A 21,117-nucleotide genomic window follows, 5' to 3' on the forward strand; every position below is an offset into this window, starting at 1 on the left:
GCGCATCTGTATATAGCACTGAAACTTTTTCAAAAGTAACTTTGAATATGGCTAAATGCCCAAAGGTGATTCCTTGTTCTTAAAAAAGTATGCGTAAAACATGAAAATACAGCTGTCTGGAAAAGTAGAAAATAGTAATAGCTCAGCTTGACTGCACAAGATCTTCAGGATGACTTCTACATAATATCTAATTTTGAACAGAAACATCCTAGTGGATTATAAAAACAAAATAGTAGCAAAATATGCCCCAGGTCTCTAAAGAACTATTGTACAGTTTAATTTAATATCATTAGATAGATACTGAAATAATTTTTAAAAATACATTTTAGTTTCATAAAAAAAAATAGACAGAATTAAAGAAAATTAATCTTACATGCCATATAAGTGAAAAGCATCAGTTGTATAAACAACATGAAGGCAGGGATAGTTCTTTTTTGTTAATTACTAATTGTTTGTAGCCAAAAGACTCAGTAGTTTCTACCTAGAGGAATGTACAACATGTAGTAAGAACTCAGTAAATGTCTTTTAATGAATAAATGAATATCAGATATTTCATTTTCTTCTAGACTTCTCATCAGTTGAAATTGGAACTCAATTCTACTAAGGGAGAAGTCATACAGGCCCAAAATACTTTAAAACAAAAGGAAAAAGAGGAGCAGCAGCTTCAGGGGAACATAAACGAACTAAAGCGATCAACTGAACAAAAGAAAAAGCAAATTGAAGCACTTCAAGGAGAAATTAAAATTGCTCATTCACAGAAGGTATTGATAAGAAATTTGTTTACTTTTTATAGGAAGGAAAAAGTAGGCAACTAAGATAACGTGATTAACACAGATTAGTTGCAGCACAAGAAAGTTGATATATGCTCCAATTTTTCTAAGTTATTACATTTGATTATATGAGTAAATCTCTAAGTCTGGATTTCCATTCACCATAACCATGTTATCAGATAATTCCTCCTTTAAATTCTGGTACTAATCACTTGTCTGATAGACATGAAACTGCCTTTTTGTAAAATAACATAACTACCAATTAATGTCAAGACAATTACATAAGTCACATTCCTAGCGTATAAGAACAATTTAAGGGAATTCAAAACAAATCATCTTTATTAAGAAAAAGCAATAAAGAACAAAAATCAGTAGTGTGAGATTTCACATGGCATATTTGATATTTTAAATAATTTCATAATGGTTTCCATTTCCAATAAGAAATGCACAATTTATTGTTAAGTATCTCTTTTTCATTCTTAAATATGTCTTAGTACTTAGAGCTTTCCCCTGTGTCTTATATATATGAATTGGTCTTGGAGAAGAGAGACGTAGACTCCCTAGTATGGAGAATAAACTAAATGTCATGCCATTAAGAATTGGCTGTCATACTGTTAGAGTAAAAAGAATACAAATTTAAAAACTGTGATTTTCCATTTTATTTTGATCAGTGTTTTTGTAGCTCTTATGGAACTTTACAACAGAATAATTTTCTAGTAATATAAGCAAGAGTAGACAAATTTTATTATCACAGATAATCAGAAGTCAGGGTGTAATTACCACAGTGTGCATATTTATTGCATCTCATATATCTTAGGTCTTTTTTGTTTTTCAAAATCTTGTAGCTTCATATTCCTAAGTACTTCCTGAGAAGTTTTTTTTCTTTTTTTGTTAGAAGTTTGTTTTTATAGCATTATAACAGTGAATTTTTTAAAAAATATAGCTATTTTAACATGTTTTTGTTTTCATTAAGTTATTAGATAAAATTTCTTTCTGATTTTTGAATTAAATATATTGACTTTTATATTAGTACATGAGTGCTAGAATAAGGAATCTATTTCTTAACTTTGAGGAGGGCAGCAGTCTTTTGAACTTTTGGGGAGTGCTAGATTCATAGTCTTCATAAATTAGACTTGGAATTTAGAGTAACCAACTGGAGAATCTTTGTCAGGCTGAAACAGTTTGTGTTTGTTGAGGATCAGTGTAGCATCATGGTACAATAAATTTTGGAGCTAGGTAGATCTGAATTTAAATTTAGCTTATTGAATTTTTTGTTATGTGATTTGACTGAATGGAAATAAAGGAGCAAGCGAGGAAAGCACTGAAATACTTGCAATAACTAGATAGTAAAAGATGATGTGAAATAAAGTGTTAGAAATGAATGATTTAGGAATACGTTTTAGAAGTTGATTTATTGAGACTTTCTGCTAGGTTAGATGATGAGAGGTAATGGAAAGGGAAATCAGGGATAACTCTATATTTGGGTCTGTGTTCATGGATAGTTGGTAGTAGCTTTAAAATTTTTTTTTTTTGTAATTGTAGATGGAGTTACAATTACAGCATGCCTTTATTTTATTTGTTTATTTATTTTTTAATGTAGTGCTGAGGATCAAACCCAGTGCCTCACACGTGCAAGGCAAGCACTCTGCCACTGAGCTACAGCCCCAGCCCTAGCCCCAGCCCCAGCCTTTGGATATGTAGGGTTGCTGTGAGAAATCAAGTGTCCTAGTTGAGATAGATATCTATGGATCATTCAGATGGAGAGGTCAGGAAGGTGCTTGTATATAAGAGCCCAGAGTTTAGATGGAGAGTTAGAGCTGGAACATAATTTTGGGAGTTACTTATAAATAAAAGGTACTTAAAGACTTGGGTCTGTTTGAGATTGTTAAAGGAGAGAGAGTACATAGAATAATAGAGAGCTAATTGTAGCTGGGAAAGAAAAACTTTATTGATCATTGTGCTCCACTATAACTCAAAGACAGGTTGCCAAGAGAAAATAGATTTTATTCAAAGCTAGTCTTGAGGAATATAGAGAACTTTTTCTTCCTCAAATCTCCATCTTCAGGGACTCAGAGGCACAGAAAGCTTTTGTAAGAGGAAAGGAGGCACAGGGAAACAAAAGGCAGGAATTCTACATATATTCATATAGTTAGGCTGTGTTAATCAGAAGTATGTCACCATCTCAAGTGCCCATTAGGGCCTGAGGTGGGGGCAGCCTCTCAGCCTCCATTCTTAGTATCAGGTAGTTCAGTTCGCAAATTATAACAGTTTGGTGCTTTTAATTCCAAAGGATTATGTTTCACAACGACCACAACTTTGGGGTTCAACAACATAGAGATCTAGCAGAAGAAAAGGGATGAGTAAAAGATTTTGAGAAGGCATGACCAGTAAGGTAAAAGAACCCCAAACACAGGATACTCTGGAAACCAGGTTGAAGAAAATGCTTTTAGAAGGGGATATAATTAACTCTATCAATTAATGCTAAGAGAGAGGTCAAGTAAAATGTGGACAAGGATAAGACTATTGGATTTCGGAACATGGGGAACACTGATGACTTCAATAGCCATTTCGTTAAAGTAGTATATTTATTTTGTTGAATTTTTAATTGACACATAACAACTGTACATATTTATGGGGTACAATATGGTGATTCCATACATGAATATGATATTTAAATGATCAAATTAATATTTCTGTCTCCTTAAATATTTATCATTTCTTTATTTATCATTTATTCAAACTCCTTTCTTCTAGTTTTTTAATAAATCGTTACAAATTGTAGTCGCCCTACTGTGCTACATAGAACACTAGAACTTAGTCCTCTTGCCTGTCCAATCTCTATCCTCCCTCCTCTACCCCTGTTTATCTTTCCTAGCCTCTAGTGATCACTCAACTGTTCTCTGCTTCTATGATAAGTCGTGTATTTATTTAAGTGCTTATTTTTTATTTTATACATATATTTGTATATTTTAATTGTCATAAGTTGTGCATATCTGTGTCCTTTTTTTTCCCTAGGGATTGAATCCAGCTATACCCTTAGCTCTTTTTTAGTCAGTATCTTGCTAAATTGCTCAGGTTGGCCTCAAACTTGCCATCCTCAGCCTGTCACCTCACTGGGATTACAGGGGTGGGTCACTGTACTCAGTATCTACCAAATATTCTTTTAAAAATTTTTTTTTTTAAAGAGAGAGAGAGAGAAAGAATTTTTTTTTATTTTTTAGTTTTCAGCCTATACAACATCTTTGTATGTGGTGCTGAGGATTGAACCCGGGCCGCACACATGCCAGGCGAGCGTGCTACCACTTGAGCCACATCCCCAGCCCCCCAAATATTCTTAAAGACTGAAAAGAAGTTGATTTTAGAGATGTTTTGATCTTTATGAGATTTTTTTTCTGATTTGATATTAATAAAGATGACCTGCAGAAATTTCCTAAGTTATTTTTGAATTTCCAAGTAGTAGAAAAAACATAACTTCAATACAACACCAATAATGGTTTCTTAATTTCTTTCATGTAGGTTTCTTTTAGCTTAACCTTAAAATATATTATCTGAGGCATCCAGCACTATATCCTCCATCAGAATGTAGTTGTTACTCTTTCTTCTGAGACCTGATACTACTTCCTAGTTAAATCCATTTTTCCTTTGTTTAATCGGTTTTACATTTTATGGTTTTTAAGTTTATTTATTTACCTAACTTTTTTGTGGTGCTGGGGATCAAACCCAGGACCTCCCACATGCTACGCATGTACTGGACCACTACACTGCAGCCTGTGTCTTTTTTGATTTTTTAAAAATTGGGACTTGTTGGATTTTGTAATTGAGTATAGAAGTGTACCGTAAATTACTTTTTATTGAAGTAAAATTTTAGGTCACAAATGCAGTTAGCCTATTTTTAGAAATCTTAGTTGTATGAATTTCATTTTATGAATTTAATATGCATACTGTTTCAAATAACTACTATATGTTTCAGACAGAGCTTGAGAATAAACTACAGCAGCAGTCAGCACAGGCAGCCCAGGAACTTGCAGCAGAGAAAGAGAAAATATCAGTGTTACAGAACACCTACGAAAAATGTCAAGAAAATCTAAAACAACTTCAATCTGATTTCTATGGGAAGGAATCTGAACTTCTGGCTACAAGACAAGATCTTAAGGTATAATAAACTATATTATATTTTAGAAACTCAGTTACTTGTTTATAGACAGTCATTAAATGATTCATTTGAGCACAGATGGGAAAGGGAAGGCTAATATTTGAGAAATATCATAATGGTTTTCTACTAAATTACTACATTTGGATTAGCATGCTTTAAAATTAATTTTTTTTTTTTTTTTTTTTTTTTTTTGCGGGGGTAGGATCCCAGAGATTGAACTCAGGGGCACTTGGCTACTGAGCCACATCCTCAGCCCTATTTTATATTTTATTTAGAGACAGGTTCTCCCTGAGTTGTTTGCTAAGGCTGGCTTTGAACTCTCAATCCTCCTGCCTCAGCCTCCTGAACCACTGGAATTATAGGCGTGTGCCACTGTACCCGGCCATATGTGAGCACTTAAAAATGAGTTATGCAGGTGTGGTGGTGCACACCTATAATCCCGTGGTTTGGGAGGCTGAGGCAGGAGGATTGAAAGTTGAAAGCCACCCTTAGCAATTTATCGAGGCCCTAAGCAACTCAGCAAGAACCTGTTTAAAAATAAAAAAGATAAAAGGGCTGGGGATGTGGCTCAGTGACTAAGTGCTCCTGGGCTTAATTTCTATTATTGCCCCCAAATAAATAAATAAACAAAATAAATAAATGGATTATATCTATCATAGTAGAATATTTCAGCATGTTAATTTGTACCCTATTAGTGTATCTAAGTGTTTTATGCTTTTCTTTGAAAATGACTTAAAAGATCTGCTGTTAGAAAATCATTTAATGAGTTTTAAATGTTAATCACTTGGGAAAAATGCAGACAATCTTGCTCTTGCTTGTCAGGCAATTCTGACTCTAGTTTTGTAAATTTATCAACTTCCCTAGATTACTGAAATGCACAATGATTAAATTAGGAAGTCAGAGCTCAAATGAATCCTAACCTTAATTATCTAACAATGTATAGAAATTTTATCCTTGGTAATACTATATTATTTGATAAAGTGTATGTTTATTAAAATAAAGGATATGGAAAAAAGGTAAACAATTTTTATATAATATTAAGGTATAAATTCTCTAAGGGAAATGGAATATGTGTGTTGTCTCAGAAGTTTCAGCCAGTTTTTTTCTCTCTATTTTTTCTTCTTTTTTTCTTTCTCTCTCTCTCTTTCTTTCTTTCTTTCTTCCTCTTTTTTTTTGTTTGTTTTTTGGTAAGGTGAAATATGATGTTTTCTGTTTCTATCCTGTTTGGGATTTGTTTATTTAATTTAAAGTGTACTACTGGAAAATTCTGTTGAAAAATCACAGAATGTTAAAATGTTTTAAATATATAATGTTTATATTTTATTCCAAGGCTCTTGTAGGGAAGACTTTATAAAGGAGGTAGGATTTGATTAGGTCCCGCAGGATATGTGGAATTTGAATATGCAGGATCCTAGAAAGGTCATTTTACTCAGAGTCACAGTTTGAGAAAAGGTGCCACAATGGGAATAAACAGGCAGGACATATAATTGTCTTATTCAAGTGCTCGTTTATGTGTGGAATTTAGGTTTTAAAAAGTAGGATCTGAGAGCTGGGGTTATGGCTCAGCAGTAGAGTGCTCGCCTAGCATGTGTGAAGCACTAGTTCAATCCTTAGTACCACATAAAAATAAATAAAGGTATTGTGTCCATCTACAACTAAAAAAAAATGTAGGCTTTAAATGGTGAAGTATCTTAGATGCCTAATAAAGATGCTTGAACTTTATATTTCGTGGTGGGGTAGGGGAAGTAAAGTCTAAGCAGAGAATAAATGAAGAAAAGAGACTTTGGAAACTTAACTTGGAGTGGGTTGTTGTGGTAGGGAAATTAGTTAAGAGGTTATATCTCTTTCAGGAATGAATTGATTAGAACTAGGAATAAAGTTAAAGAGGAAGGAATAGAAGAGATTAACCACATAGAGATGACACAAAAGGACTGAATGCATAGTAGGCTACAAGTAAAGTGAGAGAAGAAATGATAATTCATGATTTCACAAAGAATAAGAAATTGGGTAAAAGAATTGTCATACTGCCAATAGCATATACATATATGTACCTATATGTGATAGAAAGAGCAAGAGAGATCAAAAGATCAAAATAAGAAAGCATAAGAAAAAAAATCACTTGACATTTAGGTGGTGTTAAATTGTTGTTCTTTTCTTCAAAACACTGTTGTAATTCAGGGAAAATTTGTGAGGAATTTTGGACTTAACCCAAAGGCATTAGGAACCACTGAAGACATTGCATAGATTTGTATTTTGGGTAAATGACTGGCTGCAGAATGAGGAAGGGAGATAAATATAGAGACCAGGGAGAAGGCTTTACAGCAAGATACTTTTTGGGCTATTACTTGTTTGGGCTAGTAGTAGCAGTAAGGATGGAGAAAAGTGATTGAATTTTAAGGATATTGAAATGATAGAAGATTTGAAACTTAATGGTTGTAAAAGTCTTGTAGAAATCACTCTTTTCATATAGATTATTTCATATAGATTATTTATCCAGAGTATAACTTAATAATGGGACTTATATCTCCTAAATCAATAGTTTTCATTATAAGCCATGATTTTTATTATACCTGAAATACATATTTCACATTAATAATTTCATACATGAAAGAATAATTCAAATGTAAATATGAGCAAAAAGAAAACAGAGGGCCAATCATCTACAGCGTTTTAAACTAAGAGGCCTTGACTAGATCTCTATTCTAAAGCTTGCTTCTATAGGTAAGGGCAGGCCTAACACTGTACAATAATAGAACATAGTCACATCTGTGTTCTTATTCAAAGCTTCTGTTCTTTCTTTCATCATCGTTTTACTAGAATTTTTTTAACAAAATATTTATAAATCCTGTATTAATGCCTTTAAAATGAGAAGTATATGAACTACTTAGAAAATTAATGTAAAATAAAGGATAAATACCTAGGGAATTACAAATGGTACTTATAGACCAGAATGAGATCATTACCAACCATTATTTTTCTTTTTCTTCAGTGATGTTATATGATCTTGTAGATAAGAGAGAGAGAAAAGGGAAAGATTCAGAACCTTGTGTGACATGATACCCATCTAAGTTAAGGCTGCTTGACCACTGTGGGATGACAGTGTGTACTTGGACACCAGTAAGATGGAAGACAGCCTGGCCTGATTTACGCTGCTGGATCACTTATGAAACACTTAAGTTTGTTGACTGCATATTTCAAATTAGTTATGCTGTATATATTTCTTGGTTGTCCAGGAAAGGTAAAAGTGGAATTTAATTGTAAATTTTATACCTTGAGTAAAGTGGAAATTCTAGGGTAGTAAGTTTAGGATTAAATTGAAATCTTTTCAACTTAGTACTATCTCTTCTGTCATTTTATCATACGTCAACAAAAAGTAATAACTAAAATTGTAAAGGTTTTATTTTGAAAGGAGATTGGGAAATTTTGTTAAATAGATAAAAATAAATAGCCACCCCACAATACTGCAGGAACTCTCTTTTGCTGATATACTATAATGTAAGTGGCATGATCAGTGTTACTGTTGATAGTTGATATACTCAAGGATTTCCTATTGCAGTGGGTATGGATATAGGAATGGGTTTAGACAATTCCAATAAAATCATGGAATGGGAGAAGAAGGCTTCTGAAGCTAAGCAGATAAGATAACATGGTTTACAAGAAATATAAAAAGAACTTTTAAAATGCATGACAGTATGCCACAGAATAACATAGATGAATATTCAGAGGCAGGGGATAGCAATGTGACTTAGCATCTTCAAAAGGACCTCATAGAACATTCCAAATTTGAGGTTGACTGTAAAGACTAATCACTGGTTTAAAATTTTACAGGCCATGAGTTTAAGATTTTATAATCCATGCCCATTTTCAAATTTTTGTGGACATTTTAGAATTTTTGTGGAATTCTCTGGAGTACTATTGCTTTTCAGACTCTGGTAAACCTTGGTATTTCTTAGTATTAGATTAGACCCTCTATTGCCTTATTCTAGTTGCAATAGACTTAATGGACTAGTTTTGCAAATTTTATTGTCTACATGTGAAGTCCCTCTTATGCTTCATGACATATAGGTAAGTTCCCAAGTGTACTCTGGAGACTTCTGTGAACCACATTCCTCAGAGGGTCTCACACTCATTGTTTTCTGGTGCTTTTGGCACATAGCAAGTGTTTCACTGCCCTGTATGATTTCCATGTTACATGCCTATTTTGTTTTTCAGGCTACCTAGTCAATTCCTGAAATTAAGCACTGTCTTATACCTTTCTCACTTAGTGGTTAGCTGGCTGATTAGTAAAGAGCCTTGAGGGGTTTATTGTCTGACTAGCAGTCATTAAAAATTAAAATTTAATTTATATAAGAAAGAATTCGGAACTTGGTTATTGATAAGGAGTAAACTTTTTTAGGAACCTTAAGAATCCCGATAAATGAGGTCCTCATTTATTTTTACTCATGTATAGTCCTAGTATTTTTACTAATTATATATAATCCTAGTCACTAAAGATCTTTTCCTGAATTATATTGTCTGCTGCCTTTTCAAAGAAACTGTATGACCCACGTTAGAAAACTCAGTTTCTAGATCTGGTGAAAGAGCATCTTGGAGTTGGTTCTCAGCTCCTGGTGTATGACAGCAAAAGCAGCTGAGAGTAGCACTTTCCTGCTATTTCTTTTATTTAACTATCACCACATCTTCCCCCAAATGAAACCTAATTGGAGGGAGGGAGATTACCCTTTCTTCAACTTGACCTTCTCAAAGTGTTTGGGTCTTAGTATAGTCAATGATTGTGGTCTGTTAATTGACAGTAACTATTTGTACCACATAAGCAGTTGAGAGGATGGACTGGTATTCCTCTCAGGATATAGCCTCAGATGTTTGAATTTTTCTTTTGATTCACCTGATCAGACAACTATGTCTTTTCCTAAAGACAAAAAATCTTCTTATTTATCAAAGTTTTTAATATATCTAAGGACCTCATATATCCTACAAAATGTATATGTGTACATAATGTAGCATTTAACTTTTTAAAAATTGTGTTATTTTGTATCTCCCCAGTCTTTTCTCTCCCCCCCTCTATACACACACACACACACACACACAAGGTCTTCATTTATTTTTACTTAGATTATATATTACATATACTTAGATTATATGTAATCTAAGTATATTTGATATGGTCCCTACTTATTTGATAGTTTTTCACATTACCTGACCAATATTGAAGATTTGATAAGCATTCACTATTGAAGAGTGTAACATTCTCTTTTTATAGAATAGTCAGCTGCTGCATAGTGATGTTTCAGTTAGCAACAGACCGCATATACAGAGGTGTTTAATAAGATTATAATGGAGCTGAGAAATTCCTGTTGCCTGGTATTTTTACTGGAACATTTCTGTTTTCAGATGTTTAGATACACAAGTACTTCATATTGTGTTACCATATTCAGTGAAATAACATGCTTAAAAGGTTTTTAGCAATTCTTAAAAGAAAGAATTGACTTTTACTAAGGGAAAGTAGAAATTTATTTTATATAAACAATGTTTGCTCTACCATGTAACAATAGGCTCTACCACATTACCTTGGTGTGGAGTAAGCTGTACCATCTAGGTTTGTGTATGTGCACTCTGTGATGCTCACATGACAAAATTAACTAACAAGGATGTTCAGAACATGCCCTCATGGTTAAATGACGCATGACTGTATTGTTTTTCATAATGCTAATATTAACTGTTATGTTGCTATCAAAATTTATTAAAAGATGGCATATAATAATTTGGGGAAAAATTCTTTTTACAAGTCTGTAGAAGAGAAGCTTTCTCTAGCACAGGAGGACTTGATATCAAACAGAAATCAAATTGGAAACCAAAATAAATTGATTCAAGAATTGAAGACTGCCAAAGCTGCTTTGGAACAGGATTCAGCAAAGAAAGAACAGCAATTGAAGGAGCAGTGTAAAACACTCCAAGATACTCAAAAAGAAAAGGTATTTCATTTTTCTGACTTAAATGCAGAACCTTAAAGCTTCAGTGGTTTGGAGATCATCCAGTCAAATCTCTTAACCTCATGTTCAATACAGGTATCATCTTTAGTTTCAACAGCTCTTTCAGAAGGACGTCTAAAACAGGCTAAAACATGCTTGGTCATTGGAAGTTTTGTGCTAGGAAGTACTTCTTAATAACCTCCTTGCCAGTTCTACCCATTTTTTTTCTCACTGCTTTGCTTAGTCTTATAAGCAACTACTTTTTACACCATAGAATCTTGGTTATTTAAGAACAGATATTATTATACTTCCTCAGCTATGTCTCATATAACATTTGTACTCTAAATGTGTCAACGAGATAATAAAAGGTCTAGGAATAAGTCTTAAGTTTGTTAAAAATTCTTAAAAGAAAGAATTGACTTTACTGAGAGCAAGTAGAAATTTATTTTATATAAATAATGTGAAGTTATGAAGTTGAAAGCATTGGCTTATATAACAAATACATTATTGAAACACTTTAAACTTTATATATAGAAATTCAGACTCCAGAAACTTTTTGTTTTTTGTTTATTATTTGAAATTATATATTCCTATCAGCTGATAGGCATTATTCTAAATAATTCCTGAAGTTCTTGGTATGTTCTAAATTGTTCAATTCTCAAAATTCTTTTTTAATTAAAAAAATTGTGGATGATTTTGTGTATATAAGGATGGTGAAGTTGGAATGGAATTCTTGATTTATACCTTAAGTTTGGGAAGTTCTGACTGAATTATATGGTGTGTGTGTGTGTGTGTGTGTGTGTGTGTGTGTGTGTGTGTGTGTTAGTTACTGGGGATTGAACCCAATAGTACGGCACCACTGAGCTCCATCTTCAGCCCCTTTTTTAAAATGTTATTTTGAGACAGAGTCTCAGTTGCCCAGGCTGATCTAGCAATCCTCCTGCTTCAGCCTCACAAATAGCTGGGATTATAGGTATGTACCACCACAAGAAGCTAGAACTATAGGTTTTAGGTATTGCAAACAGTGTTTATCAGATACATCTGGTTTCAGAATTAACTCCATCTATGATGGATTATTTGTCTTAAACTTTTGATCTTTCACCTATAAAATGGGGATTAAAAATCTATTTATTTCAGAGATTAAATGATGCTTAATGTTCTACTAGGTACCTAAGTAAAGATAGTGATACTGATAGAATAGGAGTTAGAAGAATAAGAATGGTAGTTTTGGCTACATTTTATAGAATTGCTGCTCTGGTCAGACACTGTCCATTTTACAGTATTAACTATAACTGTTTAGTCTCTATAATGATATTATTGAAGGAGGTAGGCAAGACAGGGTATATTAATTTGCTTCAATTAAGTACAAAGGGGAGTGCTAGTGTCATCAATAGTCACAGTATTTTGATTATACTAATTTTCATTTGAGTGTTTGCTTTGAAATTATGTCTTAATGAAACTTATTTTTCTACAGTCAATAAAAGAAAAAGAACTAGCAAATGAAAAATCTAAATTGGCAGAGATAGAGGAAATTAAGTGTAGACAAGAAAAAGAAATCACCAAGCTGAGTGAAGAACTCAAGTCCCACAAACAAGAAAGCGTAAAGGTATATTAAAATAATTACTTTCCTTTCCTCTGTGTTGTTGGATTTTTCTATAAAATTATATATGTGTTGATATATACTAGTATGTTATATTAGGAAAATTGAGAGCAAATTGCCATGTGCTAGGCAAATTATTTTGTTGTTTTTGACCAATATCTCTTGCCAGAGTGCTTTTTGCATTACATGATTCCTATATATACCTATGATAACTGTAAGAGATTAGGTTTCATTGAATGATAATTAAGAGAGATTAATTTAGCAAATGATGCTCATGGATAATAAAAATATGTAAGAATTTGGAATTAAGATTTTAGGGAATTCTAGTTTTTTTCCAATTATTTTACTTCTTAAAATCCTTTAATAATCTCTTGTTTTTAACATTTTGTCTGATATAAGCACAGCTATAGTGTCAGCTAAAGAAAACATTTATCATTTGCTTTATAAAATGTTAATTCATTTTCTTAGAGAAAAGTCAGATTCTCTCAAATGCTTTCTTAATACTCTTTATTTCTATCAGCACACTTGGCATTTTGCATCATAATTTGTAATCTCATGCCCTTCTATTCTTCTGGAATTGACTTCCTTAAAGCAGGAAAGTCCTATAACTCATTACAGCCTTAGAATGTAACAATGTGTGATGACTCAATGATGACCTATAATAAATAAATGCTTATTAAGTGAGAAAAGGGAGAGGAAGGGATGGAGATCTTCTCCACATAATATAATCAAAACATGCACCTGCCACATGTCACCTGGGTTAAATGATGAGTGGGCAGGAGGCAAATTTATTCTTGCATCTTTTTAGCCAACTGTTCCAAATGTTGAACTTGAAGAATCTCATATGTGAGTAAACTCATTGTGTCTGTGGTAAATTGCATAAATTTCAGCTGCCTTGTGACATATTTATTATCAAGAATGATTTGTTGTTTTGCCTTTCAACAGGAGGTAACCAATCTCAAGGATGCCAAACAACTTTTAATTCAGCAGAAATTAGAACTTCAAGGGAAAGTAGACTCATTAAAGGCAACTCTTGAACAGGAGAAGAGAAACCTGCAGATACTAACAGAGCAGGTGAAAAAGGAAGAAGATGAGCTGAAGAAAGAATTTGTTGAGAAAGAAGCTAAACTGGTCAGTGAGTTAGTGGTGGGAAGTATGTTGAACAGCACTCTAAATCAGTCCAGGGGGAAGATTTTTTTCTACCTAAGTTTCTATTTAAGTTCTAAGTTATGACTGATGTTATGCTTTCTTAAGATTTTAGTTTTCAAGAAAGGAAATCTGATTTGCTTAAATAGTTGACATGTGATTGGAAATATTTTATCTGTTATCGTATTTTGGTTTATATCAGTGAAAATTCAATTAAAATATAATTTAAAAAGTCATTTTTTTTTTGTTCCAGAAATGTTTGAAACACATAAACCCATAAACTTATAGATTGAGGTAAATGGGGTGAAAGCTACTCATGTGAAATTTGTTTTGTCAAAGTGAATGTTGATAAGGGGAAATGGAAACTTCAGTTTGGAATTAGGATGAACAAAGTCAGCTTTTCCTTCCCTAAGCTGTACATGCCAAATAGGAAGCATCTGGCTTTCCTTTATTGAATTAACTCAATATCCCTAGATAACTTGACTGCTGAATATTCTAGATGAAGAGTTGGAATTTTTAAGTTCAAAGAGTGACTTGAAGGGCTTGTATTGTGGTTTTTGGCAGGTTTATAGAGACTAAAGGATATACTGAGTGACCTAAGGAAGTGCCAGCTTTATCTCTAGGGCATCATGCTGTCCCTAGCCATGTGTGTCTTCCCTTGCTCTAGTAGAAAAAATAAGACTTTCAAGTCATGTCATTTAACCTGGACCTTATGAGAGGCCTGCTACCCATCATTTCAGGATTATAGCATTTGAACTCATTCAAATTATACAGATGTTTGCAGAATAAGTTTTATTTGTGTCTAGTGAAATATATTCTCTTACCTCCTTTCCTAAAGCAGCAATATTATTTATATTGCCAATATTTTAAATTTAATAAATTAATTTTGTAATAGCCCCCCCTCACACACATTTTTTTCTTTTCTCAGCATTCTGAAATAAAAGAAAAGGAAGTAGGAATGAAGAAACATGAAGAAAATGAGGCTAAACTTACCATGCAGATTACAGCATTGAATGAGAATTTGGGCACTGTAAAGAAAGAGTGGCAGTCTAGTCAACGGAGAGTTAGTGAGCTGGAGAAACAGACTGATGACTTACGTGGTGAGATTGCAGTCTTAGAAGCCACGGTTCAGAATAATCAAGATGAAAGGAGAGCACTGCTAGAAAGGTAACTGATGTCCACTAAAGTAATTCATTTCCATTGTAGGTAATTAAAAGATTGTTACAGTCCACATTTTTAGAATATAAGAATTAAGAAAAGTATGTTAGGGCTGGGGATGTGGCTCAAGCGGTAGCGCGCTCGCCTGGCATGCGTGCGGCCTGGGTTTGATCCTCAGCACCACATACAAAGATGTTGTGTCCGCCGAGAACTAAAAAATAAATATTAAAAAATTCTCTCTCTCTCTCTCTCTCTCTCTCTCTCTCTCTCTCTCTCCCCCCTCCTCTCTCTTAAAAAAAAAAAAAGAAAAGTATGTTAAGGCCTACAGGTATTTAAGTAGACATTTAAAAGACTTATCCTTAGAACAATCAAATAATTGAAATGAATGTGTTTATATTTAAAATTACTAACTAGTTCATGGCCTATATTCAAGAAAGATTCTTTCGTGATTTTTTAAATTTGCCTCTGTTTTTTATTTTTTATGTGGTGCTAAGGATTGAACCCAGTGCCTCACATGTGCTAGGCAAGTGCTCCACCATTGAGCCACAGCCCTAGCTAGATTTTTTTTTTAAATTAATTCTCTCTTTTCTATCTGTTCCAGATGTCTTAAAGGAGAAGGTGAAATAGAAAAGCTTCAGACCAAAGTCCTAGAATTGCAAAGAAAGCTGGATAATACAACTGCAGCAGTGCAGGAGCTGGGCAGAGAAAACCAGTCCCTTCAGGTAAGTTACTTGAGATGTGAGGCAGTTTCTCAGACTAGAATTGACCTTTTAGTGTAAAGCAGGGCTGGGATGTGGCTCAATACAGGAGTGCTTACCTAGCATATGCCGTGGGTTAGATCCCAGCACTGGAAAAAAAAACAAAATAGAACTCATGTTTAATAAATTTTTTCAAATAGCTACTGTCTGTACAGTGATATTATAGGTTTTATAGGTTGTTAAATATGAATTTGCTTACTTTATGATAAAGGACGTCTTCAGAGATCTCAGAGATTAGTTTGAGAGCCATGTCATTCATGAATTGTCAGTACAGGGAAAGAATTAACAAAATTCAAGAATACCCAAGAATGGAAAAATCAGTATGTGTTAAAAAAGTGATATAAGTATGTTCTTAGAATCCCTAGAAAGGATTGATCATTAGAGTTGGGCTAATTATCAGTGCCTCGGAGGAATAAATTTTAATTTTATTTTCATTCAGATTTTTTTTGACAAATGAAAGTTGAACAAAATATTTCTAATCTTAAAAATTTTATTCCATGTTTTAGACAGCCAAAATTTTGTACATATCTGGTACCATATTAGAAATAATTTATCATTCTTTATAATATTCAATATCATAAAACATTGGAACTTTTTTTAAAAAAAACAGATCAAACATACACAAGCATTGAATAGAAAGTGGGCTGAGGACAACGAAGTACAGAACTGTATGGCCTGTGGGAAAGGCTTCTCGGTCACAGTGAGACGGGTGAGTGGGTTGATTCCTGGAGCTACGTTTCTGGATCTCATTTCTCACTGATAGTATTTTAATCATCAAAATAATTCTGCATTTAATGAATTTTTTAAAAATTTCATTTGTTGGTAAACTTTATGACTACATACAATAATTAAATTTCATGTAGTCTAGTTTCTGGTTAGCCTGTGTTTGAATTTTAGTTTTAAATTCAGTCGTCGTTTTCCTACTGAGTTATTCTATGGGACATTTTCGGATCCAGTGCACCATGTTGAACTCATGTGGTTTAGTCATCATTGAGTTCTTTTAAAGGAAGAAAAAGCAGAGAGATGTAAAGATACATGTTTGAAATAGTACTGTTTAAATAATTATGTGTAAATTCTAATTGACGACAGTATTTTGAAACATTTGGCAAATAGATATAGTTCTTTGTTCGATAAGTGTGTTTTCACACTTAAAATATGCTTTTTAGAGTTCTTTTGAAAATTTTATGATAAAAACAGGCATAAAATGTTTATGTAGTGTTTAATAAATAAGGAAGTCTTCACTTTAATGTAACAAAGGGGTTAAATTAACATGTTGAAATATTCTTTCATTAAGTAATAGGATAATCACTGGAAAGTTAGTATACCTTTTCAGTGTAGTCTGTGACTACACTACTGTAGTTTTATAATGCTTTTGTTATAGTGTTTGTGCTTGAAATTGTTTAATTTTTATCATTTACAGCATCACTGTCGTCAGTGTGGAAATATCTTCTGTGCTGAATGTTCAGCCAAAAACGCCTTAACTCCCTCTTCCAAGAAGCCTGTTCGCGTCTGCGATGCATGTTTCAATGACTTGCAAGGCTAACAGTCATCACAACTCCAGAGTAATATCACACTAACATTAGATTTTTAATAAATGTGCTTAATAGAGGTCTTGGACTACTCTTTGATTTGGATTCTGGTTGCAATACTAGACCAAATTAGAATCCGTATATTTTGGAATGTTATCGATATCAACAAAAACTCTTCTATTTTTGTGAGACTTGAGTTCATCTTTCATTATTTTTTCCATTTAACCCCTGGAATAGCTTTCATGCCAAGTTTAGAATTAGCCAATGAAATGTAAATAAACTTTGGACAGAAAATAGCAATGTATTTTTTTAAATATAATTTCATTGTTCACAAACAATGAGTACAATTCCATAGGTTCTTTCTCCCAAATTATATGTACAAAGATGTACATGGATCATGTTATCATTTGTTTTTGTTGCACAACAGCACACTAATTGTTTTAAACATTTTCTTTGTGGAATCATGCATAGAATTATAAAACTTTCTATCTTTATCATTTTATATAGGTCTGTAGCTCAGTTTTGTTGTTATGTTATAAATTTACTACTTGGGTATTTTAAATACAGTTTGTGTTAAAATATGTACTAACCATGAATTCAAACATAGTTTTTGTCCTAATGATATGGATTAAATTCTCTTTAGTAGATTTTATGAAAACCTCTATAAAATCAATTTGCTTACTTCATGGTAATCCTGGGATAGTATTTAGAAGATTAGGGTTAAATTTTCTTTTTATTTTTTATTTTTAAACTCCCAATATTTTTCATTAAAAATCCTATAAAGCTTCTCACCTTCACCATCAGTTGAAAGATGAATAATAGAAATTGTATCATGGTCCTATTCTATTTTTCTCATAAGTAGGAAGTCTTCTGAGGTTAGCTTTCATGTTATACCTTCATTTTGTCTCTCTAACATCTTTTAGGAGTCTGAGTGTACTTTTTAATAGATCTGATTTTTTTCCTTTATTTGATTTTATTTTCCCAAGCATAGCCCAATGTCACTGTAATTGTTTTATAATTTTGCATCCTAAAGCTAGAAAATGGTATTGCTATGGTCTTTGCCATGAAAACAAAATACAAAATGATAAGAAAGTATTAAATATTCTACTTCACATTTTCTTCTTACCTATTGGAAGAATTTTTAAAAGTTGTAAAATTTACTTCAAATCCTTTTGAATTGGGACCCATATTAACTTGGAAATCTTTTTAACTTTTAAAAAATAATGCTTGGAAATTACCTCTAAGTAACAGCTAGAGAATAGAGTATCACCTAAAACAAATATATTTAGTAACCTCAATGCTATGATAACATGTGAAACAGAATTACCACACACTTTAAGGGTAACTAAGAATTAACCCTCTGTATGCTGAACAATGGAATTGAACTTTATTTTTTCATTTGTCTTGTTAATTTAGAAAACTGGAAAGCATTTGGAGACCGAAGTCACAAATATTAGTTTATTAATTATCTTTCTAGAGAAGAAATGTAAAGTCATAACATTTATTCAGTTGGAGTCATTTAATAACTGTAACAGCTAAGAATGAGAGTTAATATTTCATTTACCACAAATAATTTATAAGATGCACTTGCTTTCAAATATCATTCTGAAATTAAATTATGTTTATGTCATACCTACACATATATAAATAAAGAGATTGTCACATATTCATTTAATTACTAAAAAGAATTTATAGAAATCCTGTTGTCAGCCAGTAGCTAGCTATTAAGGACATTGGTTAAATCCATGAACTTGTATAAACATATCCTTGAGCATCTATAATGAAGAAATAAATACTATGCTTCTTTATGAAAAATAATAGTTGGGATAATATAAACTGAATGACTTATGCATTTTAAATACTAAAATTCTTTCAAAATTATCTTAATTCTATACATTTACATGTAAGTAACACTGTATATGTTGGAAAAACAGATATTCACAATACAATTGTGAGTTGTTTGTTTTTGTAGTTGTTTTAAGATAATAAAACTTCATAAGTGTTTTTTTTTTTAAGATAGTAAAACTTCATGAGAAATAAGAATGCTGGATTAGAATGTCAACTTCGTCAAATTGGACACACTACAGACTTCTCTGGGTCTTCCACCCCCACTCACCCACACATATTCACAATTGTAGGGACAGCAAATAAAATAATGTGTGTTTGAGTGACTTTTCTGGTTTTTTTTTTCCTAATTATTCTCATTTGATAGGTCTCAATAATTTACCTATTTAGGCTATTATACTGATAATATAAATGAAACCAAACATTCTTGCTATTAACTCAGCAGTTTAATGTGTTTTGGAAATAAAAAGGGTTTTCCCCCCTTTTAATTAAAAACTCCTTTTCTGAGTTCTTGTTGGCTATGTACATTTTAGATGTTTGCTGGTACTATTATTTTTTTCAGTACATTGGAGCTGGCAAATGCAGGGTCTCATTTCTTGGTTCTAATGCCAAACATGTTGGCATCGAGTGTTAGTAAATTGCAAACCACAGAATTGTGAGTTAAAATCAAGTCTTGCTGGCTTAGTGTGTAATAAATTATACTGACAGAATTCTTTTAATAGAAAGAAGGCAAAGTTGCTGGTATAGGATTTGTTAATTTTGAAGGAAAAAAGAGGGGGAAAAAAACACAAAAACCTCAGTACAGTGTACAAATAAACATTTTGTTCAACTACCTCTTAAAGTGGAATTAGCTAGTTTAGTAGTTTCCGTACAGTAATGTTTTTAAATAGTAACTGCCAAATTTGTTATTTTCCCATCTCTCTTAAAAAGTCTTTATGATTATTTTATATAGTTTTGGGATCTTTAAAGTCACTTTTTTTAATCTTGCACTTGCTTAAAAATGTTTAGCTTTTAAGTAGAGAGCAAATTATGATCATATATTTTGATATTCATGACCTGTTTGATGATAGGATTTTTTTAATGCACTTTGGCTATAAAACCATGGATGATTTGATCCATATGATTTAAATGTGCCATCGAGTTAGTATTCCTAGACACGAGCCTGATGAATGACAGTCTGTAATTATAATGTGCCACACTTTACCGTGTCTTAATTGCCCTATGCCTGAATTTTAATGATCAATTTGTTATTGTTGCAGATGTGAATATTGTGCATAAACTTACTAAATTTATGTAAAACTGTACAAAATAGAATTGGAAATCACTAAGTTCTTTCCATGTAGAAGTAATGAACTTATTGTAACATGATGTAGTCGTGTGTAAGACATTCTGTACTTCCTTGGACTGGATCATATATTCATAGCTTCTGTACATACCTTTGCATGAATATTTTCTCATTTAGTTTTTGGGTCCATTATTTGTGTTGTATTTACTACTTGTGATCATGTAGTTGTGCCTTATTTTGTGAGAGAGTTTAGCTCAGTAAATACTGTAATTTCTAACCTCAGTGATTCGGGTTATTAATTATAAATATAACTGGTAAATCACATCACAACATTTAAATCTGTATAAAGACCAATGGAAGGATCCTTGCTGGATTATTGCTTTTGTCTTTTTTTAATATGTTAAAGATGATATTAAAAAACATTTCTTTCTAATAGACGTATTCTATGACTATAAATTATTTCGTCTGTTTTAAAAAAGAGAACAAGATATACAAAGCCAATCTCAGCAACTTAGTGAGGGCCTAAGCAACTTGGTGAGACCCTGTCTCTAAATAAAGTATTTTAAAAGGGCTGGGGATGTGGCTCAGTGGTTGAGCACCCCTGGGTTCAATCCCTAGTACCAAAATAACAAAAGAGAACAAAATATTAACCATTTTGCATCAGTTTATTTACAGACTATTAGTACTCTGCACTTGGATATATACAGTGATAATGTTTTAATGTCATTCAACTTAGGATAGTAATTAAGTTCCTGATCTCAAGAGAAATTAAATGCCATTTTGCTTGAGACATTTCCTTTTCACTCTATTTCATGTTGTGGAGAATTAACAAAATGAAAAAGAAATATCAAAAATATAAAATTAATCTCCCTTTTTATTGTGTATGTAATTTTAATACCCAGGT

The 21,117-nt window shown here is 32.5% G+C and overlaps 1 protein-coding gene across 1 annotated transcript in view; it reads left to right on the forward strand.

Moving 5' to 3' along the window:
* The window catches only part of Eea1 (early endosome antigen 1), a 114,844-nt gene extending 94,198 nt beyond the window's left edge, over positions 1 to 20,646 (forward strand). Inside the window, exons 21-29 of the mRNA XM_078053025.1 lie at positions 567 to 761; positions 4,741 to 4,923; positions 10,710 to 10,895; positions 12,367 to 12,498; positions 13,438 to 13,623; positions 14,567 to 14,805; positions 15,398 to 15,518; positions 16,165 to 16,263; positions 16,975 to 20,646. Coding sequence (XP_077909151.1) covers positions 567 to 761; positions 4,741 to 4,923; positions 10,710 to 10,895; positions 12,367 to 12,498; positions 13,438 to 13,623; positions 14,567 to 14,805; positions 15,398 to 15,518; positions 16,165 to 16,263; positions 16,975 to 17,097 — 1,464 coding nt within the window. The 3' untranslated portion in view covers positions 17,098 to 20,646. The remainder of the gene's footprint in view (positions 1 to 566; positions 762 to 4,740; positions 4,924 to 10,709; positions 10,896 to 12,366; positions 12,499 to 13,437; positions 13,624 to 14,566; positions 14,806 to 15,397; positions 15,519 to 16,164; positions 16,264 to 16,974) is intronic.
* The last annotated feature ends 471 nt before the right edge of the window (positions 20,647 to 21,117 follow it).

Source organism: Ictidomys tridecemlineatus, chromosome 6 (genome assembly GCF_052094955.1).
Source record: "Ictidomys tridecemlineatus isolate mIctTri1 chromosome 6, mIctTri1.hap1, whole genome shotgun sequence".
Classification (NCBI taxonomy): Eukaryota; Metazoa; Chordata; class Mammalia; order Rodentia; family Sciuridae; genus Ictidomys; species Ictidomys tridecemlineatus.